Source organism: Vicia villosa, unplaced genomic scaffold (assembly GCF_029867415.1).
Source record: "Vicia villosa cultivar HV-30 ecotype Madison, WI unplaced genomic scaffold, Vvil1.0 ctg.000780F_1_1, whole genome shotgun sequence".
NCBI classification, from domain to species: Eukaryota; Viridiplantae; Streptophyta; class Magnoliopsida; order Fabales; family Fabaceae; genus Vicia; species Vicia villosa.
This window is the reverse complement of record NW_026705349.1, coordinates 276,805-299,999: the sequence shown is the minus strand read 5'-3', so window position 1 is coordinate 299,999 and position 23,195 is coordinate 276,805. Positions and strand designations below refer to the sequence as shown.

General features: G+C 32.3%; 1 protein-coding gene and 1 pseudogene across 1 annotated transcript; one reads left to right on the top strand and one right to left on the bottom strand.

Moving 5' to 3' along the window:
* The first annotated feature begins 1,947 nt into the window (after positions 1–1,947).
* LOC131631162 (uncharacterized) lies at positions 1,948–4,361 on the top strand (annotated as a pseudogene).
* A 4,531-nt stretch (positions 4,362–8,892) lies between these two features.
* On the bottom strand, positions 8,893–13,127 carry LOC131631168 (pyrophosphate-energized vacuolar membrane proton pump). Its single transcript, XM_058901941.1, has 8 exons — positions 12,726–13,127; positions 11,253–11,827; positions 10,784–11,163; positions 10,589–10,675; positions 10,163–10,493; positions 9,663–10,073; positions 9,502–9,561; positions 8,893–9,370 (listed from the first exon to the last, which is right to left on the bottom strand). Exons 1-8 carry the CDS (start codon positions 12,973–12,975, stop codon positions 9,164–9,166), a joined length of 2,301 nt encoding a protein of 766 aa, XP_058757924.1. The 5' UTR covers positions 12,976–13,127; the 3' UTR covers positions 8,893–9,163.
* Between the last annotated feature and the right edge of the window lie 10,068 nt (positions 13,128–23,195).

Here is a 23,195-nt window from a genome sequence, read left to right as displayed (position 1 = left end):
ATAAAAAAGGGAGTTGGTAAATAAAAAAGAGGAAATCAACAATAAAAAAGGGTTAAAGAAAATAATGTTGAGAATGATGAAGTGATCCATTTTATTTATGCCTTGTTCAACTAAAATTATCAATTGTGAGAGACATGGAAGTCACATCATCTATATTTTAAGTACATGGAACTCCTCCTAACAAATTAAAGAAGAAAGGTTCTCTGTCGTCTATTTCTTTTCTTTTTAGCACAAGAAAAAATTCATTAATCAAAACTAACAAACAAGAAACACAAGGGGACCAAATCAAGACCCCTGAAGAAATAAATCTAAATTTAGAGGTACCATCCTTATCCAGTAAGAATTATTTTACAATATTAATATGAACAAATTTATACCATGTGAAAGTTTTAGAATTCAATCCAAGAAGATTTGTTAGAATATCAGCATAAAAATTGGCTTCCCGATATAAGTGGGATATCATAAAATCAATAGATAACGTGTACATTTGACAACTAAGCCAAAGGAACCTGAATTTCCAAGGAACCTAATTAACGTTAGAGAAAGTTTTCACCACAAGTGAATAGTCTGTTTCTATCCAAATTTTCTTCCACCCAAACTCACAAGCTTTCTTTATAGAAATTATAGCCGACATTAATTCTGCAAACATAGAGCTACCAGGACCAATATAAGCGGAGAAACTAGTAATATGGTCAGCTTCGTCATCTGGAAAAATTCCACCGCAAGCTGTCATAGAAGGCAAACCCGAAGCAATCCCGTCAATGTTTCCTTTGATCCATCCCCTAGAAGGAGGATTCCACAAAACCTCAAGAGTTCTTAAAGGTTTTCTTGGATGTATTGAGATATCAAAGTCTTTTAAGAAAGTGAAGTTTGCCATTGAGGAATTTGAACATCTGGCAGTATTGTTACCAACAAGTTTAGCATTTATCAAAATGACTGTAATGCAAGCTTTCCAATGCAGAATAGTGTTTTCGAATCTTGGCAAATTTCTAGCTCTCCAAATTTGATGAAAAAGACTAGTTACACAAAATATCACCGCCACTTTAGCTTCCAGAGACCAGCTTAAATTCAGGACTACAAAACTTATGTTTAGTTAATCACGTTAAACATGTGCTATTATGAGGCAACCCAAAGTTTATTTCTCTTTCTTTATTTAACTTTTTTAGTTAGTTTTTGCATTTTGTTAATGTAGTGATTTTTTATGCAGGTTTCTAATTCTGCTGAATCTGTAAGGTGGACAATTTTGTATGTGGGACAAACTAGTCAAAAAATAGTACGATTCAGTTCAGCAAGTGCTTGTGAGGCAAGTAGTGATCAAGCAGAAAATGCAGGCTCCTTTAAATCAGATTCTTGGAACTATGGACAGCTCAAATTGTTGGAATGGAAAAATGTATATACAAGGAGTACCAGTACCTCAATGGTGGCAACCTCATTGAAGTTTTCTCATCAAAATCTTTTTTTTTGCATTGCTTTATATATTTGATCGCTTGAAAAATAACACTTATTTCTTAAAAAATTGAAACAATACTCTCTCAGTTCCTCAACTCATCTCAGCTCCCACTTCTCAACTCTATTGTTCACAGTCCACGGTCCACCACCACCACCCACACCATCCGTCGGCTTCCGCCAACTGCTCAATAAACTGTGTATTATTTTGGGGTAAATAATATTTCTTCCTTTTATTTATTTATCTATAACATATAGTTTATGTTTCATAGAATAGAATATTAGGGTTTTTCTTCTATATCACAAATTGATGAAACAATCAAATTGATAATATTGTGTTAATTTAAAGAATATTATGTCAGATTGAATTGTTTAGGGATTGACTTCTGAATTTAGAGATTTAATTTTTGTGAATTGTAAGTTGTGTTGTTTTGGGATTTTGTTGTGTTGTGCTGAAATTTTTGGGATTTCTTCAATTAATTTTGCAGCACAAAAGTAATAATGAAGAGTAGAAAAATTGATTCTTTTTTCAAGAGGAAAGAAAGAGATGACGAGAGTTTGACTTCTATTTCTGAACCTCAAAGAGTTCTTCAGAATCCAAGAATTGAAGAAAATGTTAGTAGAGTTTGTCCGGATGACATTGAGAATTCTTTAGAATGTGATCCTGGAAAACATCCTCCAATGTGGAAATATCTATTAAATCAAATGAATGAAATACGAAGAGCTTATTTGAAATGGGGTCCATATCAAATGCATTTAGAGCAGTATCCATTGTCTGGTAACAAAGATCATCAAAGAAGATTTCAATACACTTGGTTTAGCCTCTTTCCTTCATGGTTAGAATATTCACCTTCAGAAGATGATGTTTATTGCTTACCATGTTATCTTTTTAGCAAAAGACCAAGTGGACGTCCTGCTTCATATGTCTTTATTTCTACAGGTTTTAGAGGTTGGAAGAAAGTTAAAACTGGAAAGCATTGTGCATTTCTTAAACACATAGGGAGTGATCCTTGTTCACCACACAACAATGCTATGAAAGCTTGTCAAGACTTGTTGAATCAAAATGGACACATTAGGAACATTTTTCAAGCTCAAAGTTCGACTGAAATTATGAAGAATCGACTACGTCTCAAGACTTCAATTGACACAGTTCATTGGTTAACTTTTCAAGCTTGTGCTTTTAGAGGTCGTGATGAAAGTAAAGAATCATTAAACCAAGGTAATTTTCTTCAATTGGTAAAACTTTTGGCATGTTATAATGATGAAGTTGCAAAAGTTGTGTTGGAAAATGCTCCATCAAATAGCAAGTATACTTCACATAAAATTCAAAAAGAGATCTTACATATTCTTTCAAGTAGGGTGAAAAAGTATATCCGTGAAGAAATTGGTGATTCCAAATTTTGTATAGTTGTAGATGAAGCTCGTGATGAATCTAAAAAAGAGCAAATGTCTCTTGTTTTGATATTTGTTGATAAAGAAGGTTTTATACAAGAGAGATTTTTTGGCCTTGCACGTGTTAATGACACTACATCTTTAACTCTTAAGCAAAAGGTATGTGATATACTTTCTCTACACAGCCTTGATGTCTCTAACATTCGTGGTCAAGGGTATGATGGTGCTAGAAATATGAGAGGAGAATGGAATGGTTTACAAGCACTATTTATGAAGGATTGACCTTATGCATATTATGTTCATTGTTTTGCTCATCGATTGCAACTTGCTCTAGTTACTGCATCAAGGGAAGTTAAACCAATTCATCAATTCTTTGATAAAGTAACTCTTGTTGTGAATGTTGTTTGTTCTTCTACAAAGAGACATGATGAGTTACAAGCTTCCCAATTAGATGAAATTGAACATTTGTTAGAGATTGGTGAAATTGTAACTGGTAAAGGTGAAAATCAAATTGGTACTTTGAGACGGGCTGGAGATACTCGTTGGGGATCACACTTCTCTTCTATTAGTAGCTTGATAGCTATGTATGAAGCAACTTGTACTGTTTCAAAAAAAACTTGCAAATGAAGGATTAAACTATGCTTCACGTGGAGATGCTGATAGTGCTTACAATTACTTGAAATCATTTGATTTTATATTCATATTGCATCTGATGAAAGAAATTATGGGTGTCACAAATATGCTTTGCCAAGCCTTACAACAACAATCCCAGGATGTAGTTAATGATATAAATTTGGTTTGTTCAACAAAAACTCTTATTCAAGAATTGAGAGAAGATGGTTGGAATAAATTGTTTACTTGTGTGAAGTCTTTTTGTGAAAAACATGATATTGAGATTCCTGATCTTGATGATGTTCACTCAACAACAAGATTTGAGCATTACTTTAGAGTTGAAATATTTTTCACTACCATTGATAAACAATTACAAGAGTTGAATAGCAGATTTAGTGAGCAAGCGATTGGTTTGTTAACTCTAAGTTGTGCTTTGTCTCCGAAGGATAATTACAAGGCTTTTAACTTTGATACCATTTGCACTCTAGTTGAAAAATATTATCCTATGGACTTCAATGAGCAAGAGAGGATTAATTTGCAATTTCAACTTCGACATTTTATTATTGACGCTCGCCAAGCATCGAGTTTGAAGAATTTATCAACTATTCAAAACTTATGTTCATATTTGGTTGCAACGGGAAAGAATGGAATTTATTATTTGATTGATAGACTGTTTCGCCTTGTCATGACTCTCCCTATATCTACAGCCACTACTGAAAGATTTTTCTCGGCAATGAAAATTATCAAGACAAGATTGAGAAGCAAAATGGAAGCTGGTTTTCTAGGAGATAGCATGACGGTTAACATTGAAAGAGAAATTGCTGCAAATATTGATTCTGAGACTATTATAGATGATTTCAAGCCACTCAAAAACCGTAGCGCATTATTATAAGGTATTTTTAAGTAATAGTTTTTTATCTTTTCATGTTAAATTTTGTGTTTGTGACAATTTAGATATTTTATGTACAATATGGTATGAATATTTAATTTATAAATTATATTTTAATTTTGTGGTCACCCCAAACTTTAGAGTATAGTTCCGCCACTGCTCCAAACGCACCCCAATTCATTTTTTAGGGGTGTTTTGCATCACCGAAATACATTTTTTTTAAATGAGAGATTTTTCGGAGATGCATCTCCGACAGAATAAACCTTTTTTTAAGATTTGAGTTTTCGGAGATGCATCTTCGAATTAGGGTTTATATATTAAACTCGCAATAAAAACCCCTCATTATATCTATTTTCAAACTCAAACACCTCAAATTCCCATCACCCCACAAATCTCTACATTAGACATCTCTCAATTCATTTCAACACATTCCAACAAATTGCAACTCATTTCAACTACTAATATCAACACATTTCAACAACTCGCAAAGCTCCAAATTTAAGTAAGTTTCTCAAAATTTTGATTTCTACTTTGCATGTGTATAATCATTTGTTTAGGATCATTTAAAGTTAGTAGGTTGAGTTAGATATTGTAAAATGTGGTTGTTTGATGTAAAATAAAATGTGTAAAAATTGCATTTTTGGATGATTGAGATTGAAGCTTCAAAAACGGCAGTTGCGAGTGGTTTCGGAAGTGCATCTCCGAAAACACCTTTGAGGGGTTTCGAAGATGCATCTCCGAAACGAAGCCTCAGTTTTTTTTGCTATTCTTATTCCTTCCCTTTGAGTCTAATTAATTTTTTTTTCAAGAACATGGCTGACAACTCGAACATAGTTAGACTCGGCATGTCAACCCAAAATGCTTCCGCTCGGTGTGAAAGAGCTGAGTAGGCCGCGAAGGCTCTAGAAAGCGGTTTGGTACTGCGGGAGGAAGTGGAGGGACCAACCACTTCTGCTCCCAAGAGTCGTTTATTTGATGCGTCCTCATTTAAGGATAATGAGGAGGCACCGGAGGAGGTCCACATTCTTGCATCCAAGGAGGTTCATGTTTCGGCACCCATGCATGTTGCCCCGGCTAACCCATGAGGGCCCCCTGACACCTCCCTCTTGATATATTACCCCGATCATGTCGCCCGACATGTTTGAGATAGATAGGTATATTTTTTATTACACTTTTACTTTTCTTATTACACCTCCCTCTTGATATTAATTTTTATTTTACAAGAACGGACGGTACTAAAGTCAGTGAACCACGCTCCCAAAATATTCACTATGCATCATCCTGTTGCGGATTGGTTCAAGAAGGCCATTATTGCCTCCAGTTTTTCGGACTTTGTTGTTCCGATTACAACACCATTAGCCACGGAATGCATGGGGAATTCGTAGAGAGATGACACAAGGAGACGTTGTTGTTCCACTTTCTGTTTTGAGAGATGACGATCACTCTGGATGACGTCGCCTGTCTGCTACACCTTACTATCTGAGGAGAGGCTCCTTAACCACACCCGCATCACTCGTGGTGTTGCCATTGAGTGGATGGTTGACTATTTGGGTTCTCAACCAGAAAAGGCAGTTGAGTAGTGTTCCTCGACTAGTGGAGCACATGCGAAGTTCTCATTCTTAAAGGACCTTTATCACGATCACCTTGTTGCGGCAGCTGATTCCGAGACTGAGGGCGACAACTTCTTTGCTTAGTATCATCGTCAGTGCTTTGAGGTGTTACTTCATGTACTTGGTTGACACATCACTTTTATGGACAAAAGTGCTAACCATGTGGATGTAACATACCTCTGATACTTCTTGAATTTGGATACGGTGAGAGAGTGGAACTGGGGGCTGGTTGTTTGATATACCTGTACCAAAAATTGAATGAAGCCTCTAATTAGAGGGCGAAGCAACTTACAGGCTCTTGCACACTGCTGACGGTACCTTTCATTCCAACTATTAAATTTATTTTACTTTTTTGATATCATATTTTTCACTTGTCTCATTTTGAACTTTGTAATTGACTAAGATGTTGGAGTGCTAACATTGTAGGTCCACCCTCGTGCTGCCGTATCGGAGATTTGTATAATCACGTCACGAATCTGTCATCGCTAATTAATCACAGTTATGGTTCTAGAATAAAACAATAGTTATGATTGAAGTAAACATAAAATTAAATCCATTTAATTAATAAATGTTAGATTCTATTTATTAATTAATGACATGTTAATCCTTTTTGCAAATCACTTGCAAACATGGTCAATGTGTGTAACTTCATATTTTATCAAATACCAAGCGACAACATTTGCTTACTATTCAATTAGTTTTCCATGCATCTTTCTTTCATTTTATATGTTTAAAGTCATGAAAATGTTCAAAACATTATTTCTAAATTGAGTGGTCCCTACTTGACTATATAACTCTACATTACCAGCAAGTGATCCCTCAGCACTCCTTTAAACTTAAATTTTGAAAAAATTATTTTGAACATTTCAACCTATGAAAAGTCCTTTTAATGCATTATTATGATATTTTCAACAGTAAAATATTAGATTATTTTCGTACCTCTATTTTAAGAAATTCTCTGGATTAGTCACGGTGCACACCGCGCGCGGGGACATACAATAAGTATCTGAGGTGAACATTTCAGTGATGTATAATAATACTACATGTAACATACAGTATGTTTGAGAGAAGTGAATAGTGCAAGTTTTGAATCTCAATAAACTTCACATTTTGAGTGTTCCAAAGGCACTGCACCGCTAGTGGGGTCGTTTTGGACGCATGTGGCCTTATAAATGTTATGATCCTCGTTCCCAAATTATGTCTTTTTTGTTGGCTGAGGGATTCACTTTGGTCCGTGAAAGGGTTGAATTGAAGATAGTAGCTTGATTTTAGATCTATGTTATGGGTTGGGTTGATATACTCAATTCATTTTTGGGCAGTGTGTGTAGACAAATGACAAAGATAAGTATTTCGTAATCAGCGCAACGCGATTACACTAAGTCTAGTCTCTCTCAAACTTCCATCAGCTCTTATCTTTTTCTTTCCTCATCCATTGGTGGGAGGAGATTGATTTTTGTGCCATTATTTTTGGAATCTCTTATTTAATTTAAATAAGAGTTTTCTGCATTTTCTTTATGGTCATGTATTTTTGTCTTGTTCCAATGTAGGAATGTCAACGGGGCAGATATGGTTCGGAGGATGCTTCTCCGCTCCCCGCCCCGCCCCCAAATTTAGTCCCCATCCCCATCCCCAATCCCCGCCACGGGGGAATATTTCCCCTCATCCCCATCCCCACAGATCCCCACGGATATCCACGTAGATCGAATCTTAAGAAAATTTCTACTTTTTGATCAAAAATATGACACTAGTATTTTGTTATTTTTTTCCGTATTTTTTAAAACGCATATATTTGCATCTTTATTTTATAAAAAAAATAAAAATACATCTTGCATCAATAATATTTTTTATGTAAAAATAAATAAATAAATAGTAACATAATTTACTACTGTGCTTCCACTAATTTACTACAACAATACCGATGTCGTCCAACGCAAGTGGTTGATTATGTATGACAAATCTATAACTTCTAATGACTCTTCATTTTCTAATACATTAATATTTTTCATGTAAAATTATATAATTATATAATATATAAAATATATAAATTAAAATATATCGTCGGAGTCGGGGAATCCACGGGGACGGAGGATACTTTTTCAATCCCCGCCCCAAAGTGTTATCGGGGAACTTTTCCCTCCATCCCCATCCCCACGGGGAAAAAAATCCCCAACTTCGAATCTCCGCACAGATATTCCTCACAGGGATCCCCATTAACAGATGCAATTGACATCCCTATTCCAATGTTTGGTTGGTTTATATATAATCATAAAATCTCTAATCAATTTCCTCCAAAAAAAAAAAAACTTTAATCAATCACATATTCGGTGTTGATTTTGAATTGTTTTCAATGTAATTTTACCAATTTTAGTGAATAAATACCAATAACCCCACAAAAATATTTCTTATTTATATTTTTAATATAATATTCTAACAAACTTAGGTGAATATAATACAGTACTACATAAAATTAAACAGATTGTACCAGTTGAATGAAACTGTGAAATAGAATTCACATAACTACTACACGTAAAAGAAACGTTTTGTCTAACAAAAAAAAATCAGATACAGTTGGCACAATTATTTTATGTTCAAGTGAAAACAATACAGCTGGCACAAGTTTTTTATTAAAAAATTGTTTTTAAAGAAAAAATAAATTACTAATAATACATACAACTTCGTTCATTGGACGGTTGATAATATCAGAACTACACATATTCAAAGAATGTAATCAGCTAAATTAACCTCGTTGATCATAATTAGTAGTTAATTTTAAATTGTTTTAATATATACTTTAATATAGAAAAATATAACCCTGTTGATCATATGTAGTAGTTATCTTTTAAATTGAATTTCTTATATATTTTAATATAGAAAAATATGAAAGCAAGCAGCTTTAGATAATAATAAAAGAGGGAAAGGAAAATTGGGGATGTGAAAGGAATATTGAAAAATGACCACGCGGGGCAAGAGTAAAATATGATCGCCATCGTCATCAACTTCGACTTTTACAAGAAAAATGACCACGCGGAAAAGATAGATTAAGCCTAATTAAAAGTATCTCAAATCTAAAGATAGGGGATTAGGGGATAATAATAAGATAAAATAGAAAACAAATTGCCATCAAAACTAACAAAAAAAAAAAGAGAGACGCCATGGTTGGTTGGTTGATTGAAAGGCGGCAGCGGCGGCGGCGATGATGGACGATGCTCTTCTATTACCAAAACTTGAAGAGAAGACCACCGTGAGTTGCAAAGAAAGGAGCAAACACCAATGACTCAACTGCCATCAATTTGATAAGGATGTTGAGTGAAGGTCCGGATGTGTCCTTCAATGGGTCTCCAATGGTGTCACCAATAACTGCTGCCTTGTGTGGGTCTGACCCCTTTGGACCTAGGCTTCTTGCATGCTCTGAGACACCAGCCTGTGTTTTTGTTCAATTCAAACAATTAAACGGATCAGTATTTAAACAACATATACAGTACCTTAATATAATAACATCCATATCATATAGTATCTCATACAGCTCAATCTATTGAATAAAATAGTACTTACCTCAATGTACTTCTTGGCATTATCCCAAGCACCGCCAGTGTTGGATGCAGAGATAGCAATCTGTAATAAACACAACAACCACAGTGCATCATGAATTAATATTATAACACTAGATTGATTGTATTGTAAGCAGCAGACAGTGGGTACCAAACATTAATTACCTGGACACCAGAAACCAAAGATCCAGCAAGGACACCAGATAGTGTTTCAACACCAAAGAAGATCCCAACAATAAGGGGTGTTAGCATGACAAGGGCACCTGGTGGGATCATTTCTTTGATGGAAGCGTCGGTGGAGATGGTAACACAAGTGGCATAGTCAGGTTTGGCAGTTCCCTCCATCAATCCAGGGATAGTGTTGAATTGCCTGCGAACTTCCTCAACCATCTTCAATGCTGCACTTCCGACACTCTTCATTGTCATGGCAGAAAACCAGTAAGGGAGCATAGCACCGACAAGCAGACCAATGAAAACCTTAGGAGTCAGGACATCGACTGTTGTAATGCCAGCACGGCTCACAAAGGCACCAAAAAGGGCAAGAGAAACAAGGGCGGCAGAACCAATAGCAAATCCCTACAACATAGTAATATCAAACATCAGTAACATGAATAAAACAGATTGAACTAGGTGAAAAGAAAGAAGAAAAAAGAGGAAAACTGAACCTTTCCAATGGCAGCAGTTGTGTTTCCTGCAGCATCAAGAGCATCGGTTCTCTCACGAATTCTGTGACTCATTCCAGCCATCTCAGCAATACCTCCGGCATTGTCACTGATTGGACCGTATGCATCAATGGCTAATCCAGTTGCTATGGTACTCAACATTCCAAGAGCGGCAACAGCAACACCATACATGGCAGCAAAACTGAAACTAACAAAAATACTAATTGCAATGGCAAAAATTGGAATGATAACAGACTTGTATCCCAAGGCAAGGCCAAAGATAACATTGGTAGCAGCACCAGTCCTGCAGGAATCAGCAACATCTTGCACAGGGCTGCAAAAACCAGAAAGAAAATGCAACTCCTGTTAGTATCTAACCAATTAGATAAATGAAGGTGAAAATGCAAAATATGATTCATAATTGCTTACCTGTATGCATTACTGGTATAGTATTCAGTAACAAATCCAATGATAAGACCTGCCCAAAGACCAACAGACACACACAAGAATAGCTGCCTGCAAAGCCAAAACCAATCCATTAAGTACCAAGACTGTTCAAAATTTATCATTTAAATAATTATTTAGTAAATAGACTGGGCCCTAACAATAAGTTATGAAACTAACCAGTTCTTGACAACTTTCTGCACTCCAAAATCGAAGATGGTGAAGGAAGATGGGAGTGCTATCCAACTAACAATTGCAATTCCAACAGTCATCAATACTGTTGAAATAACAAGCTGTTTCTTCAATGCTGGCTCAATTTCCTTTACAAGCTTGATCTCAAAAAAGTCAGTTGCAAATAAGGTGGTGAGCAAACAAACAAGGAGGCCCACAGAACTGATGATGAGAGGGAACAACATGGCAGTGAATTGATGTTCGATCCCGAAAGAAGAGATGGAGGCAACAACAAGGGCAGCACAAGATGCCTCTGCATATGAACCAAATAGATCGGATCCCATGCCAGCAATATCCCCAACATTGTCACCAACATTATCAGCAATAACCTGAATACACAAGTATCCATAAGAATATAAGCAAAAGATTAAATAAACAAAAAAACGAGGAAACTGGTTTCGGGATGAAAGTTCCTTACAGCTGGATTCCTAGGATCATCCTCAGGAATGTTTCTCTCAACCTTGCCGACAAGATCGGCACCAACATCAGCAGCCTTAGTGTAGATACCTCCACCAACTCTTCCAAACAAAGCCATAGAAGAACCGCCAAGACCATAACCAGTGATAGCCTCAAAAAGACCACCCCAGTCATCACCATAGTAAATCTTGAACAAGTTGATGGTAATGTAAAGAACCAAAAGACCATTGGCAGCAAGGAGAAATCCCATAACTGCACCTGATCTGAATGCAGTAATGAAAGCTTTCCCAACACCCTTTCTTGCCTCCAGGGTGGTTCTTGCATTGGCATAGGTGGCAATCTTCATTCCGAGGAAACCAGAAATAACGGATGTGATGCCACCAAGCACAAAAGCTATGGTGCTGAAAAGGGCTGTGGCAAGAGCCGGCTTGCACATCTTAGTTTCATCATAAGTGCAAGGCTGATGGCTTGTGCTGAATCCTTCCACAGAGCCAAGGAAGAGGAATATCAAGATGGCAAAAGCCACCATGAAGATACCCACATACTTGTACATAGTGAAAAGGAAAGAGGTTGATCCTGTTAAGATTCAAACACCCATAAATTAGTGATCCATTCTTTTAACAAAAACCCTAAACATCTACAAAATTTTGTAACAGTTCAGCAACGGTAACTACTCATTTTGATTCAATTAAATCAAAAAGAGTGATGACAAAGTTGATAAAATAATATTAAAAATAAATCCATAACTTTAGGATAACAGGTAGAGAGAGCATCAAATTCAAACAACACGCATCTTCGGAGATTGCTCAAACAATTGCAGTATATCATAAACAATTATATAAGCAATTCCATAGATTAAGCAAAATCAAACATGACATTACAACCCTACAATTTCATGTATGGCTTCAAATGATAACCAAGATTTCACGTCACGTAAAAATAGTATAATAAAATGGCTAAAGTAAAACAAAGCGGCAAGAAAAAAACTGATCTTGATTGCGAAATACTAATTTACTATAAGATTTGGAAGTGTGGGTCCAAATTCAACAACCAACACCATCTTATAATAATCAATAAATCAAGAACTGTTCAAATCATGCTCCAGACAATCTTAACACGTTAAATAATCTATAGTATTTCATAAGTAAAGAAACCAAAAAATAAAAAACAACAACACAGATTTCGTAGCCAATAACAAAAAAAAAAAATTTAAAAAACTGAATTAAAAAATCACTTAATTTAAAATTGAAATCACCAGATTTCGTAGCCAGAACACAGATCCACAACATATAAGTAACGAGATCTAGCTCACAAAATTCAAATCCACACAACCCAGAAATTTCAGTTTCAAAAATTACTTTTTTTCAAAAATAAATCGAGGGAAAAACTAAAAAAAAATTGTTTTTTATAAGGTAGATCTAAAAAATCCCAAAAACAAACACGAAAAAAGAGAATAAGAGTCGGAGAAATAAACCTTCAGAAATAGCGTTCTGGATTTCAGCACATTTGAGAACAACGTTATGGTCGTTAATCCCCTCCTCTTCCTCAATAAGCGAATCGTTGTACCCATTCTTCCCGGGCGTTTCAGGAACCGTCTCCCTTCCAGCGGTGAGCTTCACCTTCGAAACAAGAAGCCATTGGAAAAGCGCAAAAGCGATTCCAATGACGGCGCAAACGGGAATCAAAATCTCGGTACCGAGATCTGGGAGAATAACAGCTCCCATGGCGAAAACAGAGAAGGAAACGATAAGAACGAAAAAAAAGAACGGAAATGAAGGAGGAAGAATGAACGAGTGAGAATTGGGAGAAGGGTGGTGAGGGTTTTATATGAGGGAGAGAGAGAAGATAGGGTTGGGGTTGGGTTGGAATGGGAATGATGACAGATGAGTGAGAGAGAGTGTGTGGTTGAGATTATAAAATTAATAACAAATTAACAAATTATTATTTTATTTTTACTATAAGATGGGAATGATGTGTGTGTAATAATTTGTCAATTTTTCCTAATAATTATGCTACTTAATCTCATTTTTAAGTTTTTTTTTTATCATTCCTATTAGTACTACTTTAATTTATTTTATTTTCTTTACTTTGCCCTCTTTTTGTTTTAATTAAAATTGTTTAAGAATTTATCTTAAATGATATTAATATTTTGACATTTTATATAAATTAAAAGTATATAATTAATGAATCTCATAATTAATATTATAAAAAGATATGAAAAAATAGCCTCGATTCGAGGAACCTGGAAGAAAAATATTATTTTAAAATAGTTAATATTTCCTATTTTCAACTATCTTTTTCTTTTAAATGTTTTTTTAAAAAAATAATAAATTATGTATTAACAGTGTAAAAGAGCTTTATATTAGTATCAACCAATCACGACCATAAATCTCGTCAAATCAGATAGTAATTTTTAAATAATTTATAAGACATGACAAAATAATATATTTCTATTAGATGTTAGTGCTTCTCCTTTAAACTTTTTTTTTTAATTAATATTATTTAAAAATTTTCATTTTATGCTTTTTTAAAGATAAAATATATTATATAAATATATATTTATATCCGTTGACATCAGATCTCAATTATTAACATAAATGAATCAAAATATCATATAAAATTAAATTAAAAAATCAAAGAATATATAATTTTTTCTAGAAAATTAAAATATTTAAAAAAATTGACAATTTGATTTAATTAACAGTTGAAAATTAATGTAAATTTTTAAAGTTACATTTGGTGTCAATGAATATATATATATATATATATATATATATATATATATATATATATATATATATATATATATATATATATATATATATATATATATATATATATATATATATATATATATAAAATATTCACTCTTTTTTATATAATTTTCTTTAATCTTTGTGAAATATTTTATTAATTCATTTATTTTGTTCAATCTAAACCTCTCTCTTGTTTTTAAATTTATTAAGTAACAATTAAATAAAAAATTGAAAAGACTAAAATAAATATTAAAAAGATACGAAAATTTTGCTGATTAATACACTCATAAATTTGGTTATTTGCGAAGAGACAATAAAAATTATATATAAATGTATAGGTTCTACAGTCATTCCATAAAAAAGTATTAAACAAAATTTTGATTTTATAAAATGCTCTTAAATTAGTTTTTGAACCTATAAGTGTTTTTGAAAAGGTCTTTTTGACTCGGTTAAAGTGTTTGGTTTCATGTATCAAACCACTGCTATCAGTTAAATCCTTATGTTTATGTTATGGCCTCTTGTTATCAATTTTGTTTTATATGTTTAACTACTCGCTATTGATTTACTCATAACTGAGTAAAAAACAACCTAGTCATAACATTTATATGAAAGGATTAATATGAATAAAAGAGACTTTATAAAATCACTTTTTCAAATATTTATACATTTACGGATCAAATTTGAGTGCTGCTTTGGCGTTTTATGCATATACAAAAACCCATCGGTTAGATATAATAAAAATCACATGTTTGGGAAAAACTAATGAAACATAAGTACATAAAAAATTGTTTTTAAAATTACAATAATGATTTGTTATTATTAAAAAAATCCAAAAAATTATCTTATCTACGCCACCCACCGGTCCAAAGGTTCAATCTTGTCAAAATATTGTTTATTATTAGATGTTATCAGACGATCTCTCATGCTTTATGTAGGCATAATAGGAAATTTTCGTAACCACCATTCATATATAAGGCATCTCACCCAAGGGACGCGACCAAAGTCTGTCCTAAGATACTTAACTTAAGGTCTTGTCTAAGGGTTAAATAGAAGTCTCGACTGAGAGTGAGAGGTTCAACGCCTCACCTAATGGACTAGGAGTCTAATCAGCTAGGCTCAACATACAATCTCACATGTGGGACTGAGAATCCCATCAAACAAGCTTATCTAAATGCCTTGTTTGAGGGAATTGAAGTTTCCTCGGACGGGATCCAATGTAAAGTCTTGCCTAAGGGAAGCGGTCAAAGTTTACCCAAAGAGACTTAACTTAAAGTCTTCATTGAGGGCTTGAAAGATGTCACGCCTGAGAGACCTAATTCCTTTCTCAAGGGACTTTGAGTCTCATCAATTAGCCTCAACATATAATCTCGTCTAAGGGACTTGATATCTCTTTAGTCAAGGTCCAACATTAAGTCTCGGAACGCGACTGAATTTTGGCCTGAGAAACTTAAATTGCAAGTCTTGCTTGAGGGACTTGGATCCCCTTAGAAAACCACTCACAAAAGCCCTTATGCTTAGGGATGCCAATAAATTGAACCAACTCAAACATAGTTCAAAACTCGATCCGACAATTAAATTGTTGAATTTGGTCCGTAAAGCAAATGAGCTGGATATGAGCAAAAAACCAAGTTCATTACTAAATTATTTGAACTTGGACTATGTATAGCTCGATTCATTAGGTTTATGAGTCAACTTTATATAAAGGCTGCATGTGGTGTAATCATGTTGTGATAGTAATGTATCAAGCTCTAGAAATTTTTGTTGTACTATTTCATTAATTTCATAAGTTTCTTAAGATTTAGATGAATTTTTGGATTTTTTAGACAATTTTAAACTCTAACTAAGTAGCTTTTGAATTAGACTTTTAAAAGTATCTCTTGAAAGTTTTGCAATTTTTGAAGTTGTGGATTTTGAGACAATTATTTGAAATGGGCGACTCCCATTTGCCTCCCACCATTAGGGAATGTCTCGCCCAGAGTGTTTCCTTTTTGCGCAATCATGGGAAACATGGGAAAAGGCGTTCCTTGATCATAGAGAAGTTATGGTCAACATGCTAATCCACGCCTCCCTAAGAAATAGGGATTCAACGGTCCACCACTGACTAAGTAGATGGTTGTTATTCACAAGGAAATCATAGGCCTAAGGGCCTCTATGAATACCTTATACCTAGTAGATGAGAATACATATTGTAAAAATACACAATACACAACTAAAAAACACAGAGATTCTCACCTCATGTGAGCTTTCCCTCTCATTAGTACGCCACCTAATAGGGCCTCTCACTACTACGAGCAAGCCGCAAGCCCTAAACCACCGAAAAGATACTAAGGTCTTTGGTCACCCCTATAAGCTTAAAGGTATCATGCATCCTGTACTTTTTGACAGGTAGAATATCCATATGAAATAATTTGAAATCCATGATTTCGTGTAAGCCCTAGAGGCCAATACTTTTGGTATTTGTATCGAATTATTTATTAATAATAGAATGCTTTTTTTTATTATGTTTGTTTTTCCAAAATAATAAAGTCCCTAGAATAGCTAGTCCATTTAATGAAATGTTATGTGTGACTTAATCATGAGACCTCATTAAACATATTGACACTATTCTTAAATTATTCATAGTCGATATTTATTGTGAAGTGAGATAACATTAAAGCATTGAGACTATTATGAAAATAGACTGATGATCACATTTCATGGATCATGGATAAAGAGTTATCAAGTCTTGACATAGGTATGCATATTAGGAGTAATATATATATTAGATTGACCCGCTATGAGAATACTACATAGAATGTTATGTAAAGTGTCATAAGTTAGTTTCATGGCAATAAGTGGTATATACCACCCTTTGACCTGAATCCACTACGGACCCTATATGTAAAGTCGAGTACTTTATTGTTGATCAAACATTGTCTGTAATTGGATGACCATAAAGACAATTGATGGGTACTCCACAAATTATGATGAGGGACATGAGTGACCTAAATGGAATTTGCTCATCCAGCATAATAGGATAAATGTCCATGGGCCCAATATTGAACTTGACAAGGTGATACAGTCTATGCCTTGTGTTTAATATAGACATAAGGTCAAAAAGGTAATTATACATATAAGTATTATCATAGAAATATTTTGTCAGATCACATGGCATTTTCGTGTCTTGGGTAACAGTGATGTGTTGCTAGATGTCGCTCACTGTTTGTTATATTAAATATGTGATTTAATATAATTGTCAATATCGTTAGAACCTACAGGGTCACACACATGGGCAAATTGAAGAGAGATAAAGTAAATAAGGAACATCGTAAGGAATAGTGCAATTAAGTGAATTATTGAACACCGTAAGGTACGATGTACTTAAGTAGAATACATAATATGATAAGGTACCATGCACTTAAGTGATATATGGTACATCATAAGTATGGTGCACATACACTTAAGTGGGCCTTTTAGCTTGCACCCCACACAAGTGGTTCTATAAATAAAACCCTTGTGAAGAATTATACTTACTTGATGAAAATTTGGTATGTGAAACCCTAGCTGTATTTTCCTTCTCTCTCACTCAAACTTTCATTTGTATCTGCTAGCACTGTGACTGAAGGCATCTGTTTGTGTGGACTGAGTAGAGGCGTTGTTCTTTTTCAACACTTGTGATCACTTCTTCGATTATGCAATCAAAGGTTTTAATCGCCACAAGAGGTAACTATTTCTATCACTGATCATGCCTATTTGTAAGGATCACTAAAGGAAAAAATTTGTTTTCTGCTGCGTATTGTATCATGATTTTCCTTCACATGATGCAAGATATGGCTAATAACATCCTCATGGCTTCTATTCTAGTCACATGAGCATATTTGTCATCAAAATATATTCCTTCATGTTGATTGTATCTTTTCATAATGAGTTTGGCTTTATTTCATTAAACATTGCCATATTTGTCCAACTAGTTGTGAAAGACTCATTGGGTATCATTCACTAGATTAACTGAAGCTTTGGGAATGAGTTCCCAAACATTGTTTCATTCTAATTGATTTAGCTCTTATTGCACGGCAAAATGCCATTTTTCATCAATAATAGCTTTGTCGATTTCATTTGGATCAATTTATGGAAAAAATACATAAAATTACATACCTTATAAAGGGATTGTCGAGTAGTAACTCCCGTATAGATGTTTCCAATGACATTTTGGATAGGAAGGCATATTGTCGTCCTTCATTCCTTTGGCAGATTTTGATGATCTAAAGGAGTGTCTATGTTTTAATCTTGATTTGGTTCTTCATCTATGACTTGATTCTCAGTATGACCTTAATATGTTTCTTGATTGTTTTCCTCCATATTCGTCTTTTCCAAGATACTTGCGCAATCAATCACTTCTACTTCTAATGGTTTAGAGTTAGATTAACCAAAAGTAACATGAAATGATTATTATGTTGTTATAGTTATTTTATTAAATACCCTAAAAGCTTTGCTAGAAGTGGGGTATTCTATGAATATGCCTTTATCAACTTTTACATCAAATTTTTCGAGGTTATCCTTTCCGTTTTTAAGAAAAAAGCATTTGCATCCAAAAACATGTAAGTTCTTCCTTTATATAGTTCATAGAACATCCACTTTATAATTGGTCTTATCAAGACACAGTTCATAATATAGCAAGCATTGTTTACTGCATTTACCCACAAGTATTTAGGATGATTAGTCTTATTGAGCATTGTCCTCATAAGCTTTACTAGAGATCTATCTTATATTTCTACTACTCTATTCATATTAATATTATTTTATGCTACCTTTATGGTATGAAGTAATGATAGTAAATTTTAGTTTTAGCTTTAAGAGACAAATAAATAATTCTCTAATGTTTTAGTCTAGAAAAGAAATATTTGAAACTTGTAATATGCAGCTGACTCATTATTGTGTGCATTGGATGGATCATTATGTTAACTAAGAGTTGGGAATCTCTTCTGTTCTCAAGATATTTTACATTTAGTAATTTTTAAAGGATCTTGCTAACGAGTGCCCTCAGGGCACTCTTTAAGCATACTAAATAAAGAAAATATTCTTTATAAAAGTCATGATTTCAATTTCTAATGCATTTTTAATGAATTAAATGCACGTATTTTTAAAAAAACTTACTACTTTAATCACTTAAAAAGTGCCCCAAGGGCACTGGTTAGCATTTCCCATTTTTAAATTAAATTTATACTTTTAAATTAGACTTTATTTGGTAAGACATATATTTGAGCATATAATTTTTAGGTTTTTGCCTATAGACTCATATGACAATTTAGACCTATTTAGCAATAGTTTTTTCATCAAGAATTTATAACTTATTTTGCTAGTTTATAATTTATTTTCCAGACGCTATTTTAAATAGCGTTTTAATTTATAGTTTATCATTTTTTTTCTTTTTTATCCTTGTTATTTTAACAAAAACTCACTTTTATTTTTATAATTTATTTTAATTTAAAATAAAATTATTATATATTTAATATTTTTTAGATTATTTTATAATTATTAGTTAGTTGAACTGCTAATTTTATCAAACATTTTAATTAACTTATCAGCTATCAGTCCCAACCATCAATTATAAACTATAAATTATCAATCATCAACCATCAACCATCAACTATAAATTAGTTTATCATTCAATCTCTATTTTTAACAATCAGAACTTTAACCTGCTTTCTAAAGAAAAAGTTCTTATATTTTTTAATTATAATTTTGAGAATTTAATTATTCAATAGTATAATAATAATAATAATAATAATAATAATAATAATAATAATAATAATAATAATAATAATAATAATAATAATAATAATAATAATAATAATAATAATAATAATAATAATAATAATAATATCAATGGCTTATTGAGTTAGGGTCTCATGACTTATAATAAAATAAACTACTATATTTGCTTTCCTAGTGTCATTTTTCTGATTTGTGTTGAATGGCTCCTCATTTTTCTTATGCAGGTTTTTAATAGTGTTGGTCAGGTATTCTTACAAAGATAAAAAATCTAAGATATTACCATCTTTCGATTTTTATTGCAATTTTAAACTTGTGTAATATGTAGATTTCTAATAACTCAATTCATGCTCTTAACTTTTGATTTCTTTTCATTTATTTACAGTGGGCAGTGATAATAAAATGATGAAAAGTGGAATAGTCACCTGAAAAAACATTAAATATGAGATGGAGACGAACAAAATAACTGTGTGTACTTTTGATATGAATAGTTGAACTTGAAGGGATGAGAGTACATTTTCTATAACTGAAATTTTGATATAAATAGTTGGTTGAGTTTTAATTACATTTAATTAATTTTATAAACATTTTTTATGATCATTTAACCTATTAACAACATCTAATCTTTTAGATTAAAATTGTAGAAAAAAAATTCAATATAGAAATGTTGTAACGGTAATAAAGCCAAAAAAAAAATATGTTGTAACGGTAAAAGAGAAGAAAAATTCAATATAAAATTGTTGTAACGGTAAGAGAGAAGAAGAGATTTATTTTCTATTTACTATTTGTATCCATATATTAACGGTGGTTAATTTGCATTTAACTATTTAGTTTTAGAAAAAGATTAATTTTAGTCTTTAAGTACCCGCCTACTGATTATTTTTTCAATCTAGAAAATTAATTGGAGTAGTTTTAACTTTAAGCTAAAATATTTTAAAAAATAGTAATTTGTTATTTAAAAAAAACTAAACTTTCCCAATAAAAATAAATATAAAATATACGGTAAAATATATTATTAATGTGAATTCTAGAAAAAGTTGCCATTTGTCAAATATTTAAAATAAAACTACTTTAATGAATATGTCTATTTGAGATTTATAAAATTAAAATAATAATAACAGCAAATTTGGATAAATACATAACAGTGTGAAATTGATCCAAATATGAGAAAAATGTAGTAACACTAAGGGACATTTATTTTGAAATAAGAGAATAGTTAATTAAAAAAAATGAATATCATTATATATATATATATATATATATATATATATATATATATATATATATATATATATATATATATATATATATATATATATATATATATATATATATATATATATATATATATATATATATATATATATATATGACACATCATATGAAAATGTAATAAATGGTGAAGATTATGTGTGAATATTTTTTTTTCTCTTCTCCATAAAATAAAAGATTGAAGAGAGATAAAAAAAATTCACACATAATCTCCCCATTTATTTTAAAATATAATGGTTCAGATTCATTCTCACATTCTCATATGATATGCCCTTATATATATATATATATATATATATATATATATATATATATATATATATATATATATATATATATATATATATATATATATATATATATATATATATATATATATATATATATATATATATATATATATATATATATAATGAAAAGGAATTTTACTTTGATAGCTATTATAACAATTAATTAGACATTAATACTACTCTAATCAAATTAACTATCTCAATTATAATAATTTAAATCAACTAAAAAGCTCACTACAATACTCTATTTATTTATTTATTTTAAGTTTATATTGTATTAAATATTATTTTAATTAGTAAAGTGCATGAAAAGAAAACTTTTACTTTTTTTTTTAATAAAAATGTATATCAAGTTTCAAACACAAAAGTAAGTTTATGCTTTACTAAACTTTTTTTAATATAAATTTCTAACAATTATAATTTATAATTTATTTTTCATTTTCTTAACTTACTTTTAATAATCAATAAAAGAAATAACATTTGACTTTCAACAAGAGGACTACTTGACAAAAATAATTATTCCGCATATTAAGTCCGGTGTCATTTAGACAAAAACATATGAAAATCTCCGAAAAAATGAACTACTTATCTGAACATGAGAGTGAAACGTGTCATTTTTGTTAGCTAAATCAATTTAGTCGTGTCATTAAGTTAGCTCAGTTTATATCTGTTGAAGCGGTAAAGCGGCAAACAATAAAAGTTTTGGAAATATTTATCTGGGAAATTATCGTGTTCACAGAGATTAGTGCTATTGAACTGCCGTTCGACGGATTCTTAATTCTTGAGTTTGGGTTATATGGGTTTTAAGTAAACGAGGAAAATATAACATATGAACACAAAAAGAATTTATTCTTGATAGAGAATAACTTATCTGGTTCGAATCTAAACTACTCCTCACAAACTTAGATTTATCACTCCGCTGCACTCAATCTACAATACTCACCAGAATCACCACATATCTCTCACATCAATGTCCATTTCTGCAACACCGACAAGAGTCAACTATATTGCTCTTTCGACGATGTCTCAACCGATCGAACAACACAGAGGCATTAAACTTAGATATTATGTGGATGTTTACCCCGATCCTATCTCTAGAATCTAAGCTAACAGATATCCCCTTAATCAAGATTTATGATGTCTATTTCTACAACAACACAAATCCAAAGCATTTAAGCAAAAAGATCAAGGAAACGCCGATTAAGATTTGTAAAACAAACTTTATACAACTAGTAGAAAGAGTAACAAACATCCATTGTTTAGAGTAATTTACATACAAACTCAACAAAAGAGAAATACAAAGAGAAGAGAAGAAGATAAACCAAACATCTCACGGGTTGTCAGCTCCGATTGATGAGCAATCCACCTCCGACCATCCAAATGCAAGCTCCAATGGTGTTTCCTAAGCTATCTAGACCAAAAAATGAAGGTTTGATGGATTGGAAACAAATACCCCAAAACCATAACCTAAAAAATCTATTTTCCCCCTATTTATACACTTTTAAATTTGGTATAGTGCGCGTCGCGCGCAGGAGGGCGCGTGCTATCATGAAAAAATCAGCACAAGTGTTTTTACCATAACTTGAGAACCATAACTCCGATTTGCGTCCGGTTCGAAGCGTTGGAAAGCTTATTCAATTTAATATCTAAAAATGAATAAATAACAACCAAATGGATGATTCATTATTCTTTGATTTTGAGCCTTATTCGTCGACGAGTTGGTTCCGTTGCTCAAAATCGCGCGTTTGAAGCCGTGTCTTCGACACTTTATTGCTCATGCTCCAAATACGCAAGAATACCTACAAAAAGACACAAAAACTTTCAAAAAGATTAAAAGTATATGAAAATACAACTATTCACAAAGTATGCATATTT

Coding starts and splice junctions, on each gene's coding strand:
- LOC131631168 (XM_058901941.1), bottom strand. CDS start 12,975: ATGGGAGCTGTTATTCTCCCAGATCTCGGTACCGAGATTTTGATTCCC. Junction 11,828..12,725: donor CCAGAACGCTATTTCTGAAG/GTTTATTTCTCC, acceptor GAATCTTAACAG/GATCAACCTCTTTCCTTTTC. Junction 11,164..11,252: donor ATGATCCTAGGAATCCAGCT/GTAAGGAACTTT, acceptor TTGTGTATTCAG/GTTATTGCTGATAATGTTGG.